The sequence below is a fragment of the Heterodontus francisci genome, chromosome 3, assembly GCF_036365525.1.
Source record: "Heterodontus francisci isolate sHetFra1 chromosome 3, sHetFra1.hap1, whole genome shotgun sequence".
NCBI classification, from domain to species: Eukaryota; Metazoa; Chordata; class Chondrichthyes; order Heterodontiformes; family Heterodontidae; genus Heterodontus; species Heterodontus francisci.
In genome coordinates, this window is record NC_090373.1 from 137,731,344 (window position 1) to 137,750,252 (window position 18,909).

At 44.2% G+C, this 18,909-nt stretch overlaps 1 protein-coding gene across 4 annotated transcripts in view; it reads left to right on the plus strand.

The window, feature by feature from the left end:
* slc2a12 (solute carrier family 2 member 12) overlaps positions 1–18,909 on the plus strand; it is a 159,595-nt gene that overhangs the window by 105,478 nt on the left and 35,208 nt on the right. For 3 of the 4 annotated variants that reach the window (XM_068026311.1, XM_068026297.1, XM_068026317.1), the window contains exon 2: positions 10,001–10,115. In XM_068026311.1, the coding sequence (XP_067882412.1) occupies positions 10,013–10,115 (103 nt within the window). In that variant the 5' untranslated portion in view covers positions 10,001–10,012. Of the gene's footprint in view, positions 1–4,286; positions 4,373–10,000; positions 10,116–18,909 lie in introns of those variants that run through there. The other variant, XM_068026304.1, reaches the window with a different exon arrangement.

Genomic DNA, 18,909 nt, shown 5'->3' on the forward strand with positions numbered 1-18,909 from the left:
ACCCGGTACAGACATGATGGGTTGAATGGCCTCTTTCTGTGCAGTAGCAATTCAGAGATTCTGTGATTGTTGATCACGATGTGGTCTCCTCTACATTGGCAGACCAAATGCAGATTGGGTGATCACTTTACGGGTCATCTCTGTTCAGTCCGCAAACATGACCCTGAGCTTCTGGTCACCTGTCATTTTAATTCTTGCTCTCACTCTGACCTTTCTGTCCTCAGCCTGCTACAGTGTTTCAATGAAACTAAACACAAACTCGTGGAACAGCACTTCATCTTTTGACTGGGACTTTACAGCCTTCTGGACTCAACATTGAGTTTAATAATGTTAGATCATAACCTTTGCCCCCATTGTGCTTCCTTTTTCTATGCTGGTTTGGGTTTTTCTCTCGTTTCTCCTTTTTTCCCCTTTTGTTTGCTTTTGGATGGCAGTTATTCATGATTCTGTCATTTACACCTCCACTGGACATATCTTTTGTGTCTTTAATTTTCCCATTAATACTCTCTTTGGCCTTGAACCATGAAAACTTTTGTCATTTAATCTCTCCTGCATTCCACCCTAGGACAGACCTTCCTTTTTGTTCCTTTTCCCACCCTTTCCTTTTCATTTGCTTAAATCCTATTGCATCTCTTACATTTCCCTTTTCTGATGAAAGATCACACACTTGAAACATTAGCCTGAATATTACCCCGGTTTGGGACCCTGATGCCGGGATGAAAAGTGGATCCTGAGCCCGCACTTGCTGGCAGCGGGACTGGCTCACTGATTTTACCACATGTAGCCTCCAATTGGCCACCTGCAGGCCTACCATCCAATTAAAGATGGCAGGCAGGCTCCTGAAGCTGCTGGCCCAATCAGAGGGCCAGCAGTTCTGAAGTTTCAGCAGCGCTGCAGGGAGAGATGGTCACAGCTGAGGCAGGCAGGAGACCTCAAGCCTCTGACAGGTAAGTAACAAATAAAAATTCAGGAGGCCAAGCGACAGAGGAGAAACTCCTTCACAAGATGATTAAGCCTTGGGGGCTTCCCTGCTCCTGGCTCCCTCTTTGGTCCATTGAGCCTCCGGCTCTGACAGCGCCCGGGCTGTCACAGGGAGGCTGCCTCCATTAAGCTGGCAGCCTCCCCATGCGGTAGGGCAAAATACCGGCGGCTTTGTAACATGGCCCTGAATCATAGAGTCATAGAGTTATACAGCACAGAAACAGGCCCTTCGGCCCATCGTGTCTGTACTGGCCATCAAGCACCTATCTATTCTAATCCCATTTTCCAGCCCTTGGCCCGTAGCCTGGTATGCTATGGTGTTTCACGTGCAGATCTAAATACTTAAATATTGTGAGGTTTCCTGCCTCCACCACCCCTTCAGGCAGTGCGTTCCAGAATCCAACCACCCTCTGGGTGAAAAAATTATTCCTCAAATCCCCTCGAAACCTCCTGCCCCTTAGCTTAAATCAATGTCCCCTGGTTATTGACACCTTCACTGAGGGAAAAAGTTTCATCCTATCTACCCTATATACATCCCTCATAATTTTGTATACCTCTGTCTGGTCTCCCCTCAGCCTTCTCTGCTCTAAGGAAAACAAGTCTAGCCTATCCAGTCCCTCTTCATAGCTGAAAAGCTCCAGCCCAGGCAACATCCTGGTGAATCTCCTCTGCACCCTCTCCAGTGCAATCACATCCTTCCTATAGTGTAGCGACCAGAACTGTACGCAATACTCCAGCTGTGGCCTAACCATCATTTTAGACAGCTTCATTATAACCTCCCTGCTCCTATATTCTATTCCTCAGCTAATAAAGGCATGCATCCCATATGCCTTCCTAAACACCTTATCCACCTGTGCTGCTGCCTTCAGTGATCTATGGACAAGTACATCAAGGTCCCTCTGACCCTCTGTACTTCCTAGGGTCCTACCATCCATTGTCTTGCCTTGTTAGTCCTCCCAAAATGCATCACCTCATACGTCTCAGGATTAATTTCCATTTGGCACTGCTCTGCCCATTTTACCAGCCCATCTATATCGTCCTGTAATCTAAGGCTTTCCTCCTCACTATTTACGGCACCACCAATTTTCGTGTCATCTGCGAACTTACTGATTATACCTCCTATATCCACGTCTAAATCATTAATGTACACTACAAACAGCAAGGGTCCCAGCATCGATCCCTGCCCTTACACCACTGGTCACAGGCTACCAATCGCAAAAACAACCCTCGACCATTACCCTCTGCCTCCTGCTACTAAGCCAATTTTGGATCCAATTTGCCAAATTGCCCTGGATCCCATGGGCTCTTACCTTCTTAACCAATCTCCTACGCGGGACCTTATCAAAAGCCTTACTGACGTCCATGTAGACCACATCAACTGCTTTACTCTCATCTACACATCTAGTCACCTCCTCGAAAAATTCAATCAAATTTGTTAGACATGATCTCCTCCTGACAAAGACATGCTGACTATCCCTGATTAATCCCTGCCTCTCCAAGTGAAGATTAATCCTATCCCTCAGAATTTTTTCCAGTAGTTTCCCAACCACTGATGTTAGACTCACCGGCCTGTAATTATGCAAATCAACTGCTAGCCTCCATGGACTAGTCCTGCCGCTAGGAAAATTCCTTGCCAGGGAGACCATGCCCAGGAGTTGTCCCACGCAGCTTCCCTACTATTTTACCAGTGGCCAACCCCCTCCCACCCTCAACCTATTAGCCTCCCACCTGGGGGCCAGTAAAATTCTGCTCATCAGTTCTGATGAAAGGTCACAGACCTGCAACGTTAACTGTTTCTCTCCCCACAGAAGCTATTAAACCTGCTGCAAATTTCCAACATTTTCTGTTTTTAGTTCAGATTTCCAGCATCTGCAGTATTTTGGTTTTGCATATGTGTTGTGATGTGTGCTGGTGTCACGAAATGAAGTAACTTCCTTTACTACCTTTGTGCCATAGACAGCTAGACAGTTGCTGCTTGCTCAAAGGATATAGTTAAGCTTAATTCTTATTTTTTTTTTAAACTTCCCTGGCCTGGAATGGATCAATTTGAACATATGGAGAAGGATCCTGCACCGTCTGTAAAATGTGTGAAAAACTAGGTGCACCATGCGCCGAGCAAGCTCCACCTAGTATTTTCAGTTTTACAGCTGCCTAAACTGTGGTTCTTAAAGAGATTGCTCGAGGCCATTGAAGAAACAGTAGAGAAAGAGTGTATCTCCCAGCCATACAGCACAACTGCTAGCCCACATTTGGCTTTCTTTCATTTTCCACAGCTTACCTCCATTATTAAATGCAGCGCCGCATTTCAGATTGACCTCAGGCCCTGGCTTTTGGAGCGTGCTTGAAGTTTCACCATACTATATCTGCAGGATTTATCATGCAGTTTCTCAAATATTGTCTGCCAGAAAATGGCTTTGATGGCACAGCTATTTCATGGGCAATCATTCATGACTCCTCAGATACTGAAGCAGTCTGTGTAGAAATGCAACAAGACCTGGACAATATCCAGGCTTGGGCTGATAAGTGGCAAGTAACATTTGTGCCACACCAGTGCCAGGCAATGACCATCTCCAACAAGAGAGAATCTAACCATCTCCCCTTGACATTACAATCGCTGAATCCCCCACTAGCAATAACCTGGGGGTTACCATTGACTAGAAACTGAACTGGAGTAGCCATATAAATACAGTGGCTCGAAGAGCAGGTCAGAGGCTCGGAATCCTGTGGCGAATAACTCACCTCCTAACTCCCCAAAGTGGGTCCACCATCTACAAGGCACAAGTCTGGAATATGATGGAATATTCTCCACTTGCCTGGATGGGTGCAGCTCCAACAACACTCAAGAAGCTCAACACCATCCAGGACAAAGCAGCCCCCTTGATTGGCACCCCATCTACAAATATTCACTCCCTCCACCACTGACGGACAGTGGCCTTGATCAGATTAAATGGTGGAACAGGCTTGATGGGCCATATGGTCTACTCCTGCTCCTATTTCTTATATTCTTATGTTATCCTGCACTATGGCTTGAATCCTTCATCTAACTTCCTCAATAAAAAATGTGGCTCACAGTTTGATGATTCTGTCAAGCTTTCTTACATCCATTTATTTTTCCTCTTCCTTGTTTTGCTCTCCGATTGTACAGTTCTGTGCAAGGTAGCTATAGCAACCAACATGGCACTGTGCCAATTGTATCCTGTATACAAGTTATGCAGGAAGTATGTGAGCCTAAAATCGCCCCATTGAATTACAATGTATTTTTAAATTCAAATCAGCTCATTTGCATCCTGCAACCGGTGGTGCAAAGTGCAATTATGGCCAGATGTAGCCCTCAGGGAAAAGAGCCTTTCTTCTAAACTCAAGATTAGAACGGAGGTTTGGTGAACTATAGGTAAGGAATTCATTTTTAGCTTTTCACACTTATTGTTGAAAAACAATCCAGTAGTAATGTCATGAAAGGATGAGATAGAGATTGTTTCCATTGGCTGAGGAGTCTAGAGCAAAGTGATATAAATGTAAGATATTTAAGTCATACAGGGGAGAAACCTTTTCAAACATGAGAATTCTGAGGTGGTGGAATGCACAATTGGAGCTAATGATCGAAACAGAAACCAGAGGAGAAATTCAACTGATGACCACACACATTTTGTGGCTGTGGGTAGGGTAGGGGCATGTCAGGGTGGGGCGGGGGCACTCTGGCTGTTCCTTTCACTCCCAAGGCCTGTTTGATGCAATGTTTAGCCCTTACCTGAAATAGCAGTGTTGTGCCTAATATGCACTTACTCTTAAAGAATCCACAGAATCCAATTGGTGAAAGGTATATCAATATTTTATTCACACACTAAATCATCAAATACAAGCTCTCACTAACTTGCACAGTATCAAGAATCATCAAAGTACAAGCTCACATTACTTGCACAGAATACTACCCATCAAGGCACAAGGTGATCAGCCTCGGACTTGCGGCTGCTCTTCTCTTCTCTGAGCCCTTGGCTCAGGGGTATCTTCTTGAGTGTTCTTCCCCGGGGTTCTCGTGCCTTTCCCAGTTTCAGTCAGGGGTTACATCTTGTTTCCAAGACCGTCCCCTCTTACTTACTCATAGGAATCTGGTATAATGACATAATGATAATTCCTTATTTGGCTCAGTGAGAACCTGTTCAATATTTTACAGTTTCCCATTGTCTACTATGAGTCTAATCATATCTGGTGTCCATGACGACTCCTTTATCTACTACGTGCAAAGACTGTGTCCGGGATCATCAATATGTCTTTTCTATACTGTCTACAATTCCTCGGCCATCCGTGTGCTGTGGCCCCTTTCTACCCAACCCCACCCCCTATGCTTTAACACACTGTTCATTGTTGTGTGACTAGCCCCTTTGTTTCAACTAAGTTCTTATATATTTTTACTATATGTGTTTTTACTGGGTCTACAGCAGGCAGCATTTTAAATATGTAAATTGAGGCCCAATGCCAGGTGCAGGCATCCAGATTGCATAATTTAGGAAGCTACAACACAGGACTACTTGCATGCCAAACAGCAGAAGCAGCATGCAATAGGCAGAGCTAAGTGGTCCACAACCAACAGATCAGATTAAAGCTCTGCAGTCCTTCAACATCCAGTTGTGAATGGTGGTGGACAATTAAACAACTAACCAGAGGAGGAGGCTCCACGAATATCCCCATCCTCAGTGATGGAGGAGCGCAGCATGTCAGTGCAAAAAACAAGGCTGAAGCATTTGCAACCATCTTCAGCCAGACGAGCCAAGTGAATGATCCATCTCAGCCGCCTCCTGACATCCCCAGCATCACAGATGCCAGTCTTCAGCCAATTCGATTCACTCCACATGATATCGAAAAATGGCCAAAGGCACTGGATACTGTAAAGTCAATGGGTTCTGACAACATCCCAGCTGTAGTACTGAAGACTTCTGCTGCAAATCTAGCTGCACCACTAGCTAAGTTGTTCCAGTACAGTTACAACATTGACACCTAGATGACAATATGGAAAATTGGGGGGAGATGGTGGCATGATGGTAATGCCACTGGCTAGTAATCCAGAGGCCCAGCATAATGCCCTGAGGATACCACTGTATCTGGTGGAATTTAAATTTAATTAATAAAATTCAATTATTTGAAGGAAATCTGGAATTGAAAGCTATTCTCAGTAGTGGTGCCATGAAACTATCAACAATTGTAAAACCCATCTGGTTCACCAATGTCCTTTAGGGAAAGAAATCTGCCATCCTTACCTGGTCTGGCCTACATGTGACTCAGACCCAGAGTAATGTGGTTGACACTTAACTATTGTTACGACCAGGTGAGAAAGAGGTGTAGGGTTCCCTTTCAATCTTCACCTGGTCTTACTGTAATAGGGTTTAATTTTAAACATACTGTGTTTTTAGCTCCCCCTTGGTGAATCCTTGCTCACCGCTTTCCATTATAAGGCAAAGAAACCAGCACAACAGGTTTTCTCAGGTTTAGAGAAGAAAAGTGAAATTTATTAAACTTAAACTTAAACTCTAATTCAGTTAATGCCTACGGATACACGACGCGCCCATGCTAGCATGCATACTCAATACACACATGCTGAAAGGGACAAAAAGAGCAGAAGAAAAATAAAATGGAAAGGTTTGAGATAATCTCTGAAGAGGGCTTTTTGTTACTGTGCTTCGAGCTTGCTGTAGAGTCCTTGATTGTAGGTAGATCTTGCTTTTCATTGGGGCCCAGTATTCTTCTTAAACCTTGTTCACTGTAGGAGATTTTTCTCCTTTGGGGTTCATGTGTCTTCAGTGGGTTTTGGAGTTCTGTGAGAAAGAGATGGGAGCAGGCAGGAGAGGCTGTGGCGAGGCAGCCAGGAGAAGGCTTTTCAATCCAGGAGCAAAGAGCTTTCTGCATGCTCTCAGTTCAAACTCTACAATTCAGAAAAAAAAACAGACTGCCAAACAGGTTAGTCATGTGATTAACTGATTTGCCAACGTCTGTTTGTGGATTGTATTGTAGCAGGGTATAGCTCCTGTGGTTCAAACACTGTCTGTTAATATGCAAAATGTCTTTCCAGCCAGGGGCCTTGAAACCCCTTGTCACAGGCTTTCTCTTCTTTCCTGCGACAATTTGAAATTTAATGTCCATGTGGCAAAATTATTGTGCCTCATTCTTGGCAGGTAGGGGCCTTTTGAAATAGCCTAGAAAGCCACTCAGTTCAAGGGCAATTAGGGATGTGGGCATCACTGGCAAGGATGAAAGAATAAACAAAATTGCCCAGGTATGTCCTATCTACAAAAAGCAGGGCAAATCCAATCCAGGAAATCACCGCCCCATCAGTCTACTCTTGATCATCAGCAAAGTGATGGAAGGTGTCATCGACAGTGCTATCAAGTCCCACTTAAACAGCAACTACCTGCTCACTGATGCTCAGTTTGGGTTCCGCCAGGGTCACTCGGCTCCTGACCTCATTACAGTCTTGGTCCAAATATGGACAAAAGAGCTGAACTTCAGAGGTAAGGTGAAAGTAATTGCCCTTGATATCAAGGCTGCATTTGACCAAGTGTGGCATAGGAACAGAGGAAATAGGAGCAGGAGTAGGCTATTCAGCCCCTCAAGCTTGCTCTGCCATTCAACTAGATCATAGCTGAATTTTTTTTAATTTGTTCATGGGATGTGGGCATCGTTGGCTAGGCCAGCATTTATTGCCCATCCCGAATTGCCCTTGAAGTGAATGGCTTGTTAGGCCATTTTAATGGGCATTTAAGAGACAACCACATTGCTGTGGGTCTGGAGTCACATCTTAGATTTTAGATTTAGATTTAGATTTAGAGATACAGCACTGAAACAGGCCCTTCGGCCCACCGAGTCTGTGCCAACCATTAACCGCCCATTAAGACTAATCCTACACTAATCCCATATTCCTACCACATCCTCACCTGTCCCTATATTCCCCTACCACCTACCTATACTAGGGGCAATTTATAATGGATAATTTACCTATCAACCTGCAAGTCTTTTGGCTGTGGGAGGAAACCGGAGCACCCGGAGGAAACCCACGCAGACACAGGGAGAACTTGCAAACTCCACACAGGCAGTACCCAGAATTGAACCCAGGTCGCTGCAGCTGTGAGGCTGCGGTGCTAACCACTGCGCCACTGTGCCACCCCAAGGTAAGGATGCCAGACCAGGTAAGGATAGCAGATTTCCTTCCCTAAAGGACATTAGTGAACCAGATGGGTTTTTACATCAATCGACAATGGTTTCATGGTCATGAATTGAATTCAAATTTCACAATCTGCCATGGTGGGATATGAACCCATGTCCCCCCGAGCATTAGCCTGGATTTCTGGATTGCTAGTCCAGTGACATTACCGCTACAACACCATCTCCCCCCGATCATCCACCTCAACACATCAAGGAGCTCTAGCCAAATTGAAGTCAATGGGAATCAGGGGGAAAAATCTCCCTGGTTGGAGTCATACCTAGCACAAAGGAAGATGGTTGTGGTTGTTAAAGACCAATCATTTCAGACCCAGGACATTGCTGCAGGAGTTCTTCAGGGTAATGTCCGAGGCCCAACCATCTTCAGCTGCTTCATCAATGATCTTTCCTCCATCATAAGGTCAGAAGTGTTGATGTTTGCTGATGATTGTATGATGTTCAGTACCATTCGCGACTCCTCAGATACTGTAGCAGTCTGTGTCCATATGCACCAAGACCTGGACAGCAATTAGGCTTGGGCAGATAAGTGGCAAGTAACATTTGTGCCATACAAGTGTCAGACAATGGCAATAAAAGCGGTGAACAAGGATTCACCAAGGGGCAGCTCAAAACACGGCATGTTTAAAATCAAACCCTGTTACAGTAAGACCAGGTGAAGGCTGAAAGGGAACCCCTAAACCTCTATCTCACCTGGTCCTAACAACACCATCTCACAAAGTCAAATCTGCCGCATTGTATTTAGGAACACATAAATGTACAAAACCAGAAGAAGTGTCTTGGAAATAATACATCTTATGAAACCTCTCAAACATATCCATTACATTTTTCTTCAAGTATTTATCTAACTCTCTCTTGGGTTTGTTAATTTGATCAGCACCCAGTGCTTGCCTTGGCAGTCAATGAAATACTGCACAAAATAATGTAAACAGCCTTTTCACCTTCAATCTTATAAGTTTATTATGCCCTCATATTGTAGAATCTGTAACTATATTAAACATATTGAAATTTATCATATTTATATTGTTTAGGATCTTGGATGCTTCAATAAGATCACCCAAGTCATTCTTTCTCTAGTCTAACTATTCCCACCTTCTCTAACTTTTCCTCCTAATTCAGTTTCCTAAACCCAGTTATTACTTTAAGTTGTTCTTCACTGCACCCTCTCCATGCCTGGATGTTTTTCTCAATGTAGTGACCAAATAGTAGACGGTACTTCAAGTTTTGCCAGACCAGCATTCTGCACTAACTCAGAATCACTCCCTGAGATGTGTGCTCTATTCTCTATTTTTCTGACTGCAGTCCAAGATCCCTATTTGCTCAATTTTCTTTCTTTCTTCCTTTCTTTCTTGATTATAGTCTCTTCCAGTTTGATATTATCTACAAATTTGGAGAGTTATTTCTGCTTAGATTATTTATATGTCCACTACAACAATTATTAGACCTACCATTGATCCTTGAGCATCCAAGATACTTCCAGGCTGATCCAGTTCCATGTTTAAGCCAATCTGTGTTTCAAATAATTTCCACTCCTTTTCAGAAGCTCACTGCTAACTTTGTGGATTAGTCTTCTGCATGTCACTTTTTTGAAATCTAAATAAACAACATTCATCATATTTATACAATATACATTATTTTTATTGAAATACCTGAGTTTTATTTTAACGTAAAATGGAATTTTAAATTGTGGCTGATGCTCTACAGTGACGGGAAGGTGCATTTCATATTTTCATGCTTTATCTGAGTCATTAAGTTAACAATTTCTGTGCAGTCAAGTAATGAAGATTACATTTTATTCTGTTCTTTACTACAGCAAGCCGTAGCAATGAAAACTGAGGCTGAACTTGAACAAGAAAATGAATCCAAGTCAACTGAAATTCAAAGTGATTTTCCATATTCTATCCTGAACGAGCCTACAACTCAAAAAGGTAGAAGCGTTGTGTGCTGGTACATTCCTCAAAGCTGCAGGATTATTTCAACCTGCTAGCTCCCTCTCTCCTGACTCCACTGTCCTCCCAACTCCCCTCAATCTCACCTACATATTAACTCCTCCACCCATATCCTCCTCACCTCATCACTGCAGCTGAGATCTCTATCACTGTCAAGGCAATCTCTGACCACTACTCCTCTCCCTTACCACCCACATCCCCTACCCTCCTCCAATTCCACTATTCCACAACCTGCTCATGAAAATAGTCTTCCTCCAGCTCCTTCACGAATTCACAAACTTTCACCTTTGACCCATCAGAACAACTCTACGACTATGGAGCTTTTTAATTGCTATCTCACCTCTGTCCTTGATGCTCTTGTCCCATGCAAATCTATCACCTATTTCCCAGCCTCGTTGCCCCTTTTGGTATATCCTCATTTTCAGTCTCTTTACAGAGGAGTGCAAACTCTAAGGTACTTGGTGCACAACTGGCTTAGTCATCAATCATCAGATCTGGCTTGACCACATCAGGCTCCACCATATTTTGCTTCCCTTAGTCAGAACCATCTATTACTCAGCCATCATCCTAGAAAGATAACTCCATGCTCTTTTGTTCCAAGACCAGTTACTTCCTTATCCTCCCCCAACTCTCACCTCAAACACCAAGGGCTGAATTTTATTTGGGCGCCGTGATCCACGGTGGCGCCCTTTGAACTCGGCGGGGGTGCCTGCATTCAGTGCCCGCCGCAGAGCCCCTGCGATATTTCGCGCGGGAGTTCATTAGCATCACTGTGCTGAGCCGTTCTCCCCATATTACATGGGGAGAGGCGGGACATCTGGCGCAATGAGGAACCTTTTGTCAGTTGTGCAGCAGGTGCTGGGGCCCTATTTAAAGCGCCCCCAGCACCTGCTTCCTGACAGCTGTCAAAGAAATACTTACCTGACTGCTGAAGAGTGGGGCTGCTGTCAATCAGGCCATAATGTGCTGTACCTCATAGATCAATGGAAATTGATGCTTTCATTTTGATCTTTTCCTCTTGTGCTGTATTTATAGTGCTTTCTGATTAGGCAGTTCCTTTGCAGATTTACCTGTAAACCGGAAACTCTCCAGATTATAAGTAACAATATAAATGGAATATTCAATTTTTAAAAGCATTCATTCCAGCGTAGTTACAAGAATTAGGCTGTTGACTGTAGTCTTTGTCTTTTGATGTGCAGTTTATGCTGACAAATAGATTGATGTGAAGAACCACAGAATGTGGTGTTGACTGTCTTTAAATTATTAGGAGAGATGAAACAACTTCAAGCTTAATATGTAGTGCAACTAAACTTCAACAGGCTGTTTTTGCCAATTTCATCCCACTGCCAGTCAGTAAATTGCAGTACAGGTTCAGTCAGCTGGGTCTCGATCTTGGGGGAAAGGCAAATGAAACCAAACAATAAGGAAGCACACATTAGTTTGAAAGAGATTTCAGTGTTGAGAATATCATTTTATAATAGTTTCAGGCTGGAATGTAATCGTTCAGACATGCTTATATAGATTGCAAATTTACTACTTGGAATGCCACATGTGAGTTAAGAGAGAGTGAAGTTTACACTGTCGTGGTTTCTGACTTTCCCCCTCCCTGATTGTTTAGGCCTATATGTTCTGTGCATAATTCTTATATTTTCATGTGTTCTAAAATGAAACAGATGCATTCTCTTGTATAAATTACATCATGAGTTTTTGTACAGATCTCGATCTGACAAAACATGTTGAAGCTGTAAACACTTAGCTGTTAAGCATTAGCTGCTTTTCAGGTCTCTGTGGCCCTCTGGGAATAGAAGTAGCTAATTGATGCAGGTGATTCTGGAAATTTCCCAACTCTTGATAACATCTTGTCTACAAGCCTTTTATTTATTTGTGAGACCCCTGCAATCCCCCCCCTCCTCCCTTCCAGTATGCAGAGTCAGACCCTTGAATATCCCCCCTCCCTCCTCCCTTCCAGTATGCAGAGTCAGACCCTTGAATATCCCCCTCCCTCCTCCCTTCCAGTATGCAGAGTCAGACCCTTGAATATCCCCCTTCCCTCCTCCCTTCCAGTATGCAGAGTCAGACCCTTGAATATCCCCCTTCCCTCCTCCCTTCCAGTATGCAGAGTCAGACCCTTGAATATCCCCCCTCCCTCCTCCCTTCCAGTATGCAGCGTGAGACCCCTGAAAACGGAACTTACCTTCCACCTTCTGCCTCTGATGACCCGCCGGCTTTTCTGTTCGTTGAACGGGACGGCACGTGACGGCCGCCCGTCCAACGAAAAATCCAGAAGTGGGCATGGAGAGGCTGCAGGCTGCATAATCTGCAGAGGTAAGTACTGTTTTACATATGGTAATTGGGGTGCCGCCACCGAGCAGCGGTGGGGAGGTGGGGGGCAGCATCGAGGTCCTCCCGCCACCAGTAATTTGCGGTGGGCCCTTCTCAACATTGTGGGTCGAGGCGGGCCACTTCCCGCAGAATTCTACTGTCCCCCACGCCACGACCTGCGGTGTTGAGGGGCCAGTAAAATTCAGTCCCAAATGTGAGAAGCTCACAGGCTTTCTCATCTGAGAGGGATAAACAATACACCTACCTCTACTGCTTCCTCTTCTTCCTTCTGGCCAACATCTCCTACTTTTCCAGGGTATCTAAATTGCCCAATTCCAGACCCCAATCTTTCCTGCACACCTCGCCACTGTCCACTCTCTCAAAGTTCATCACATCCATGAAACCCACCTATGGTTCCTTCAATGGTGCCTTTGTGCCATTTTATCTGCATTAGTAGTTCCCTTACATCCAACACTTATCACTCTTCCCTTCAAATCACTATCATTAGTCCCTTTTCAAAAAGCCCATGTTTGATTCGTCTATCCTCTCCAACTTCAATCACTTCTTTATAGTTCTTGAGTGTGGCATATACTCTCAGCTTCATGGTCACCTTACCTGAAACTTCCTTTTCAGATAATTCCAGTTCAGTTTCCATCTATTTCACAGCACTGAAATGGCTCTAACCAAAGTATGAAAGACATTTTATGTGACACTGACCATGGTGATTGTCCTCCTCAACCTTGCTGTCAGTCATTTTGTTCATCATCATGTCTTAGATTGATCACAATTTTATCTGGCTCAACATTGGTAAAACTAAAGCCATTGTGTGCAGCATGTGCTACAAACTCTATTCCTTGTGACTGATTCCACCCTGTTCCTTGTCCACTCTCTCATGACCAATCAGAACAATTGTCATCTTGGAATCCTGTTTGACCCTGAACTGAGCTGTAAACCCCACATCCTATCCCTCACCAAAACTGCTTACTTGCACCAACAAAGACTGCAGACCTCTATTGCTACCTGAACACCTCACCCTGTTGTTGGTAGAAGAACATTCAACTACCTCAGTATTACTTATTGGAATTCCTTCTCTAAATCGTTCCATTTTTTAAAACATCTGCAAGATCCGCCTCTTGGGCCATACATTTCATAACCTCTTCTAATCTCTCCCTTCCGAGCTTAGAACCTGTTTTTCCTTTTGACTATTTATGGAATATCTTGGAATATCCTCTCTGCCTGCACTCTCTTAAACTCCGAGGTGACTATCTCCTGAAATGTGCTATCCACGTAGTTCTCTGCCTCTTGGATGCACCACAGTGACTCCAACCACTGCTCGAGTTCCGAAACCCGGAGCTCAAGCTTTTGCAGCCGGTGACACTTCCTGCAGATGTGTTTGTCAAGGACACATGGTGTGTCTATGACTTCCCACATACCACAGGAGGCACATTCCACTTGGTCGAGCTGCCCTCCCATACCTCAGCTTTACAAAAAAAAATTTTTTTTAATTAACTAGTACTTATTAATAAATTACACTAACTAAATGCAAGGAGTATGGTAAATAAAGTCGATGAGCTGAGGGCACAGATGGACACTTGGCAACACAATATTGTTGCTCTAACGGAAACTTAGCTTAAAGTGGGGCGAGAATGACAGCTCAACATCCCTGGATATAGAGTTTTCAGGCAGGATAGAGAGGTGGATAAAAAAAGGATGGGGTGTAGCATTATTGGTTAAGGAATCAATAACAGCTGTGAGGAGGGATGATATGCTAAATGAATCATCAAATGAGACCATATGGGTGGAGATCAGAAATAAAAAAATTAGATTCTGAAGGGGGAGGGTGAACAATCAGAGGTCATGGTTCACATTTGTACCAATGACATAGGTAAAAAGAGGGATGAGGTCCTGCAACAAGAATTTAGGGAGCTACGTAGCAGATTAAAAAGTAGGACCTCAAAGGTTGTAATCTCTAGATTACTCCCGGTGCCACGTTAGTGAGTATGGGAATAAGAGGATAGAGAAGATGAATGTGTGGCTGAACAGATGGTGCAGGAGGGAGGGCTTTAGTTTCCTGGATCACTGGCTCTGTTTCTGGTGAAGGTGAGTCCTGTACAAGTTGGAAGGGTTGCATTTGAACCAGAACGGGACCAACATCCTTGCAGGGAGGTTTGCTAGTCCTGTTGGGGGGATTTAAACTAATTTGGCAGGGATAGGATACAGAGTGGAAGTACTGTATGGGGTGATGCACAGTCAAATATAGAAGAGAAACTAAGTCAGTCTGGAAGGCAGAGCAAATAGAGACCTGTTAAGGCACAAGTGAGTAGTGCAAGGCTGGATTGCATCTATTTTAACGCAAGGAGTCTTACTAGTAAGGCAGATGTATTGAGGGTGTTGTTTAACACATGGGAATATGGTATTATTACTATCACAGAGACATGGTTCAGGGAAGGGCAGGACTGTCAGTTCAATATTCCAGGGTATAGAATCTTCAGACATGATGGGGTGGGAGGTGGGTGGGGGGGGGGGGGGGGGGGGTGGGGGGGGTGGGCGGGGGCGGTGTAAAAGAGGAGGTGACATTGCACTATTGATCAAGGACTGCAGTAAGGAGGGATGCTATCTTAAAAGGTTCCTCAAATGAGGCCATATGGGTAGAACTTAAAAACAAAAAGGGGGCAATCACTTGGCTGCGAGTGTACTCCAAACAGTCAGGGAGAGAGAGAGGAGCAGGTATGTAAGCAAATCTCAGAGAGGTGTAAAAATAATAGGGTAATAATAGTAGGGGATTTCAACTTCCCCAATATCAACTGGGATAGTCTTAGTGCAAAAGGCTTAAAGGGGGCAGAATTCTTAAAATGCATACAGAAGAACTTTTTGAGCCAGCACGTAGAAAGTCCGACAAGTGAAGGGGCAGTACTTGACCTAATCTTAGGGAATGAAGCCAGACAAGTGGTAGAAGTGTCAGTGGGGGAGCATTTCGTGGATAGTAAGCATAGCTCTGTAAGATTTAAGGTATTATGGAAAAGGACAAAAATGGACCGGAAATAAAGGTACTGAATTGGGGGAAGGCTGATTTCAATATGATAAAACAGGACCTGGCCAAAGTGGACTGGGAGCAGCTACTTGTAGGAAAGTCTACATCAGATCAGTGGGAGTCATTCAAAAAGGAAATAGTGAGAGTTCAGGGCCAACATGTTCCCGTAAAGGTGAAGGGTAGGACCAATAAGTTCAGGAAATCCGGATGTCAAGGGATAGAGAGGATTGGATGAGGAAAAAAAAGGAGGCTTATGGCAGATTCAGAGCGCTGAAAACAACGGAGGCCCTAGAGGAGTATAGAAAGTGTAGGACAGTACTTAAAAAAATAATTAGGAGAGTGAAGAGGGGACATGAAAAAAGACTGGCAGGCAAAATAAAGGAAAATCCCAAGGCATTTTATAAGTATTTTAAGGGCAAAAGGATAACCAGGTAAAGAGTAAGGCCCATTAGGGACCAAATTGGCAATCTGTGTGTGGAGCCGGAGTAAATGATTACTTTTCATCTGTGTTCACTATGAAGAAGGAGGATGTAGGTGTAGAATCAGGGAGGGGGATTGTGATATACTGGAACAAATTAGCATTGAAAGGGAGGAGGTATTAGCTGTTTTAGCGGGCTTAAAAGTGGATAAATCCCCAGGCTCAGTTAAGATGTATCCCAGGCTGTTATGTGAGGCAAGGGAGGAGATTGAAGGGGCTCTGACACAAATTTTCAAATCCTCTCTGGCCACAGGAGAGGTGCCAGAGGACTGGAGGACAGTGAATGTGGTACCATTATTGAAGAAGGGTAGTAGGAATAAACCAAGTAATTACAGGCCAGTGGGTTTAACATCAGTGGTAGGGAAACTATTGGAAAAAATTCTGAGGGACAGGATTAATCCCCACTTGGAGAGGCAGCTATTAATCAAGAATAGTCAGCATGGCTTTGTCAAGGGGAGATCATGTCGAACAAACTTGATTGAATTTTTCGAGGAGGTGACTAGATGTGTGGATGAGGGTAAAGCAGTTGATGTAGTTTACATGGACTTCAGTAAGGCTTTTGATAAGGTCCTGTGTGGGAGATTGGTTAAGAAGGTAAGAGCCCATGGGATCCAGGGCAATTTGGCAAATTGGATCCAAAATTGGCTTAGTGGCAGGAGGCAGAGGGTGATGGTCGAGGGTTGCTTTTGCAATTGGAAGCCTGTGACCAGTGGTGTACCACAGGGATCGGTGCTGGGACCCTTGCTGTTTGTAGTGTACATTAATGATTTTGACGTGAATATAGGAGGTATGATCAGTAAGTTCGCAGATGACACGAAAATTGGTGGTGTCATAAATAGTGAGGAGGAAAGCCTTAGATTACAGGATGATATAGATGGGCTGGTAAGATGGGCAGAGCAGTGGTAAATGAAATTTAATCCTGAGAAGTGTGAGGTGATGCATTTTGGGAGGACTAACAAGGCAAGGGAATATACAACGGGTGGCAGGACCCTAGGAAGTACAGAGGGTCAGAGGGACCTTGATGTACTTGTCCATAGATCACTGAAGGCAGCAGCACAGGTAGATAAGGTGTTTAGGAAGGCATGTGGGATACTTGCCTTTATTAGCCGAGGCATAGAATATAGGAGCAAGGAGGTTATGATGGAGCTGTATAAAACGCTGGTTAGGCCACAGCTGGAGTACTGTGTACAGTCCTGGTCACCACACTATAGGAAGGATGTGATTGCACTGGAGAGGGTGCAGAGGAGATTCACCAGAATGTTGCCTGGGCTGGAGCACTTCAGCTATGAAGAGAGACTGGATAGGCTAAGGTTGTTTTTGTAGAGGAGAGAAGGCTGAGGGGGGACATGATTGAAGTATACAAAATTATGAGGGGCACAGATAGGGTAGTTCGGAAGAAACCTTTTCCCTTCGCGGAAGTGTCAATAACTAGGAGGCATAGATTTAAAGTAAGGGACAGGAAGTTTAAAGGGAATTTGAGGAAAACTGTTTTCACCCAGAAGGTGGTTGGAATCTAGAACACACTGCCTGAGTGGGTGGTAGAGGTAAGAACCCTCACAACATTTAAGAAATATTTAGATGAGCACTTGAAATGTCGTAGCATATAAGGGTATGGGCCAAGTGCTGGAAAATGGGATTAGTACAGATAGGCACTTGTTGGCCAACGTGGACACAATGGGCCGAAGGACCTGTTTCTGTGCTGTATAACTCTATGACTCTCGATACGATTAGCATAGTGACAGAGGAAGTACTAGAGGATCTGACATCCTTGAAAGTGGATAAATCACCAGAGCAGGATGGATTGCATCCCAGGTTGTTAAAGGAAACCAGGGAGGAAATAACAGATGTGCTGAGGATCATCTTCAAATGCTTACTGGCTACGGGCGAGGTGCCAGAGGATTGGATGTCTGCGAACGTTATACCATTGTTTAAAAAGGGTGCGAGGGATAGGCCAAATAATTATAGGCCAGTCAGTCTGATCTCGGTGGTGGGTAAATTATTAGAATCAATTCTGAAGGACAGGATAAACTGCCACTTAGAAAGGCACGGACTGATTAGGGATAGTCAGCATGGATTTGTTAAGGGAAGGTCATGTTTTACTAACTTGATTGAATTCTTTGAGGAAGTAACAAGGAGGATTGATGAGGGTAGTGCAGTGGAGGTGGTCATCAAGGATTTTAGTAAAGCTTTTGACAATGTCCCACATGGCAGACTGGTCAGTAAAATGAAAGCCCATGGGATACAGGGAAATGTGGCTGGTTGGATCCAAAATTGGCTCAGAGACAGGAAGCAAAGGGTAGTCATCGACGGATGTTTTTGTGAATAGCAAGCTGTTTCCAGTGGTGTTCCACAGGGCTCAGTGTTGGGTCCCTTGCTCTTTGTGGTATATATTAATGATTTGGACTTAAATGTGGGAGGCATGATTGGGAAATTTGCTGATGACACAAAAATTGATCGTGTACTTGATAGTAAAGAGGATAGCTGTAAACTACAGAATGATATCAATGGTTTGGTCGAGTGGGCGGAAAAGTGGCAAATGGAATTCAATCTGGAGAAGTGTGAGGTAATGCACATGGGGAGGGCAAATATAGCGAGGGAATATACAATAAACAGGAGGATATTGAGAGGGGTAGAAGAAGTGAGAGACCCTGGAGTGCATGTCCACAGGTCCCTGAAGGTGGCAGGACAGGTAGATAAAGTGGTGAAGAAGGCATATGGAATGCTTTCCCTTATTGGCTGAGGTATAGAATTCAAAAGCAGGGACATAATGCTGGAACTGTATAAAACGCTGGTTCGGCCACAGTTGGAGCATTGCGTACAGTTCTGGTCACTACATTACAGGAAGGACAGAGTTGCTCTGGAGAGAATACAGAGGAGATTTACAAGAATGTTGCCAGGGCTTGAAAAATGCAGCTATGAGAAAAGATTGCAGAGGCTAGGGT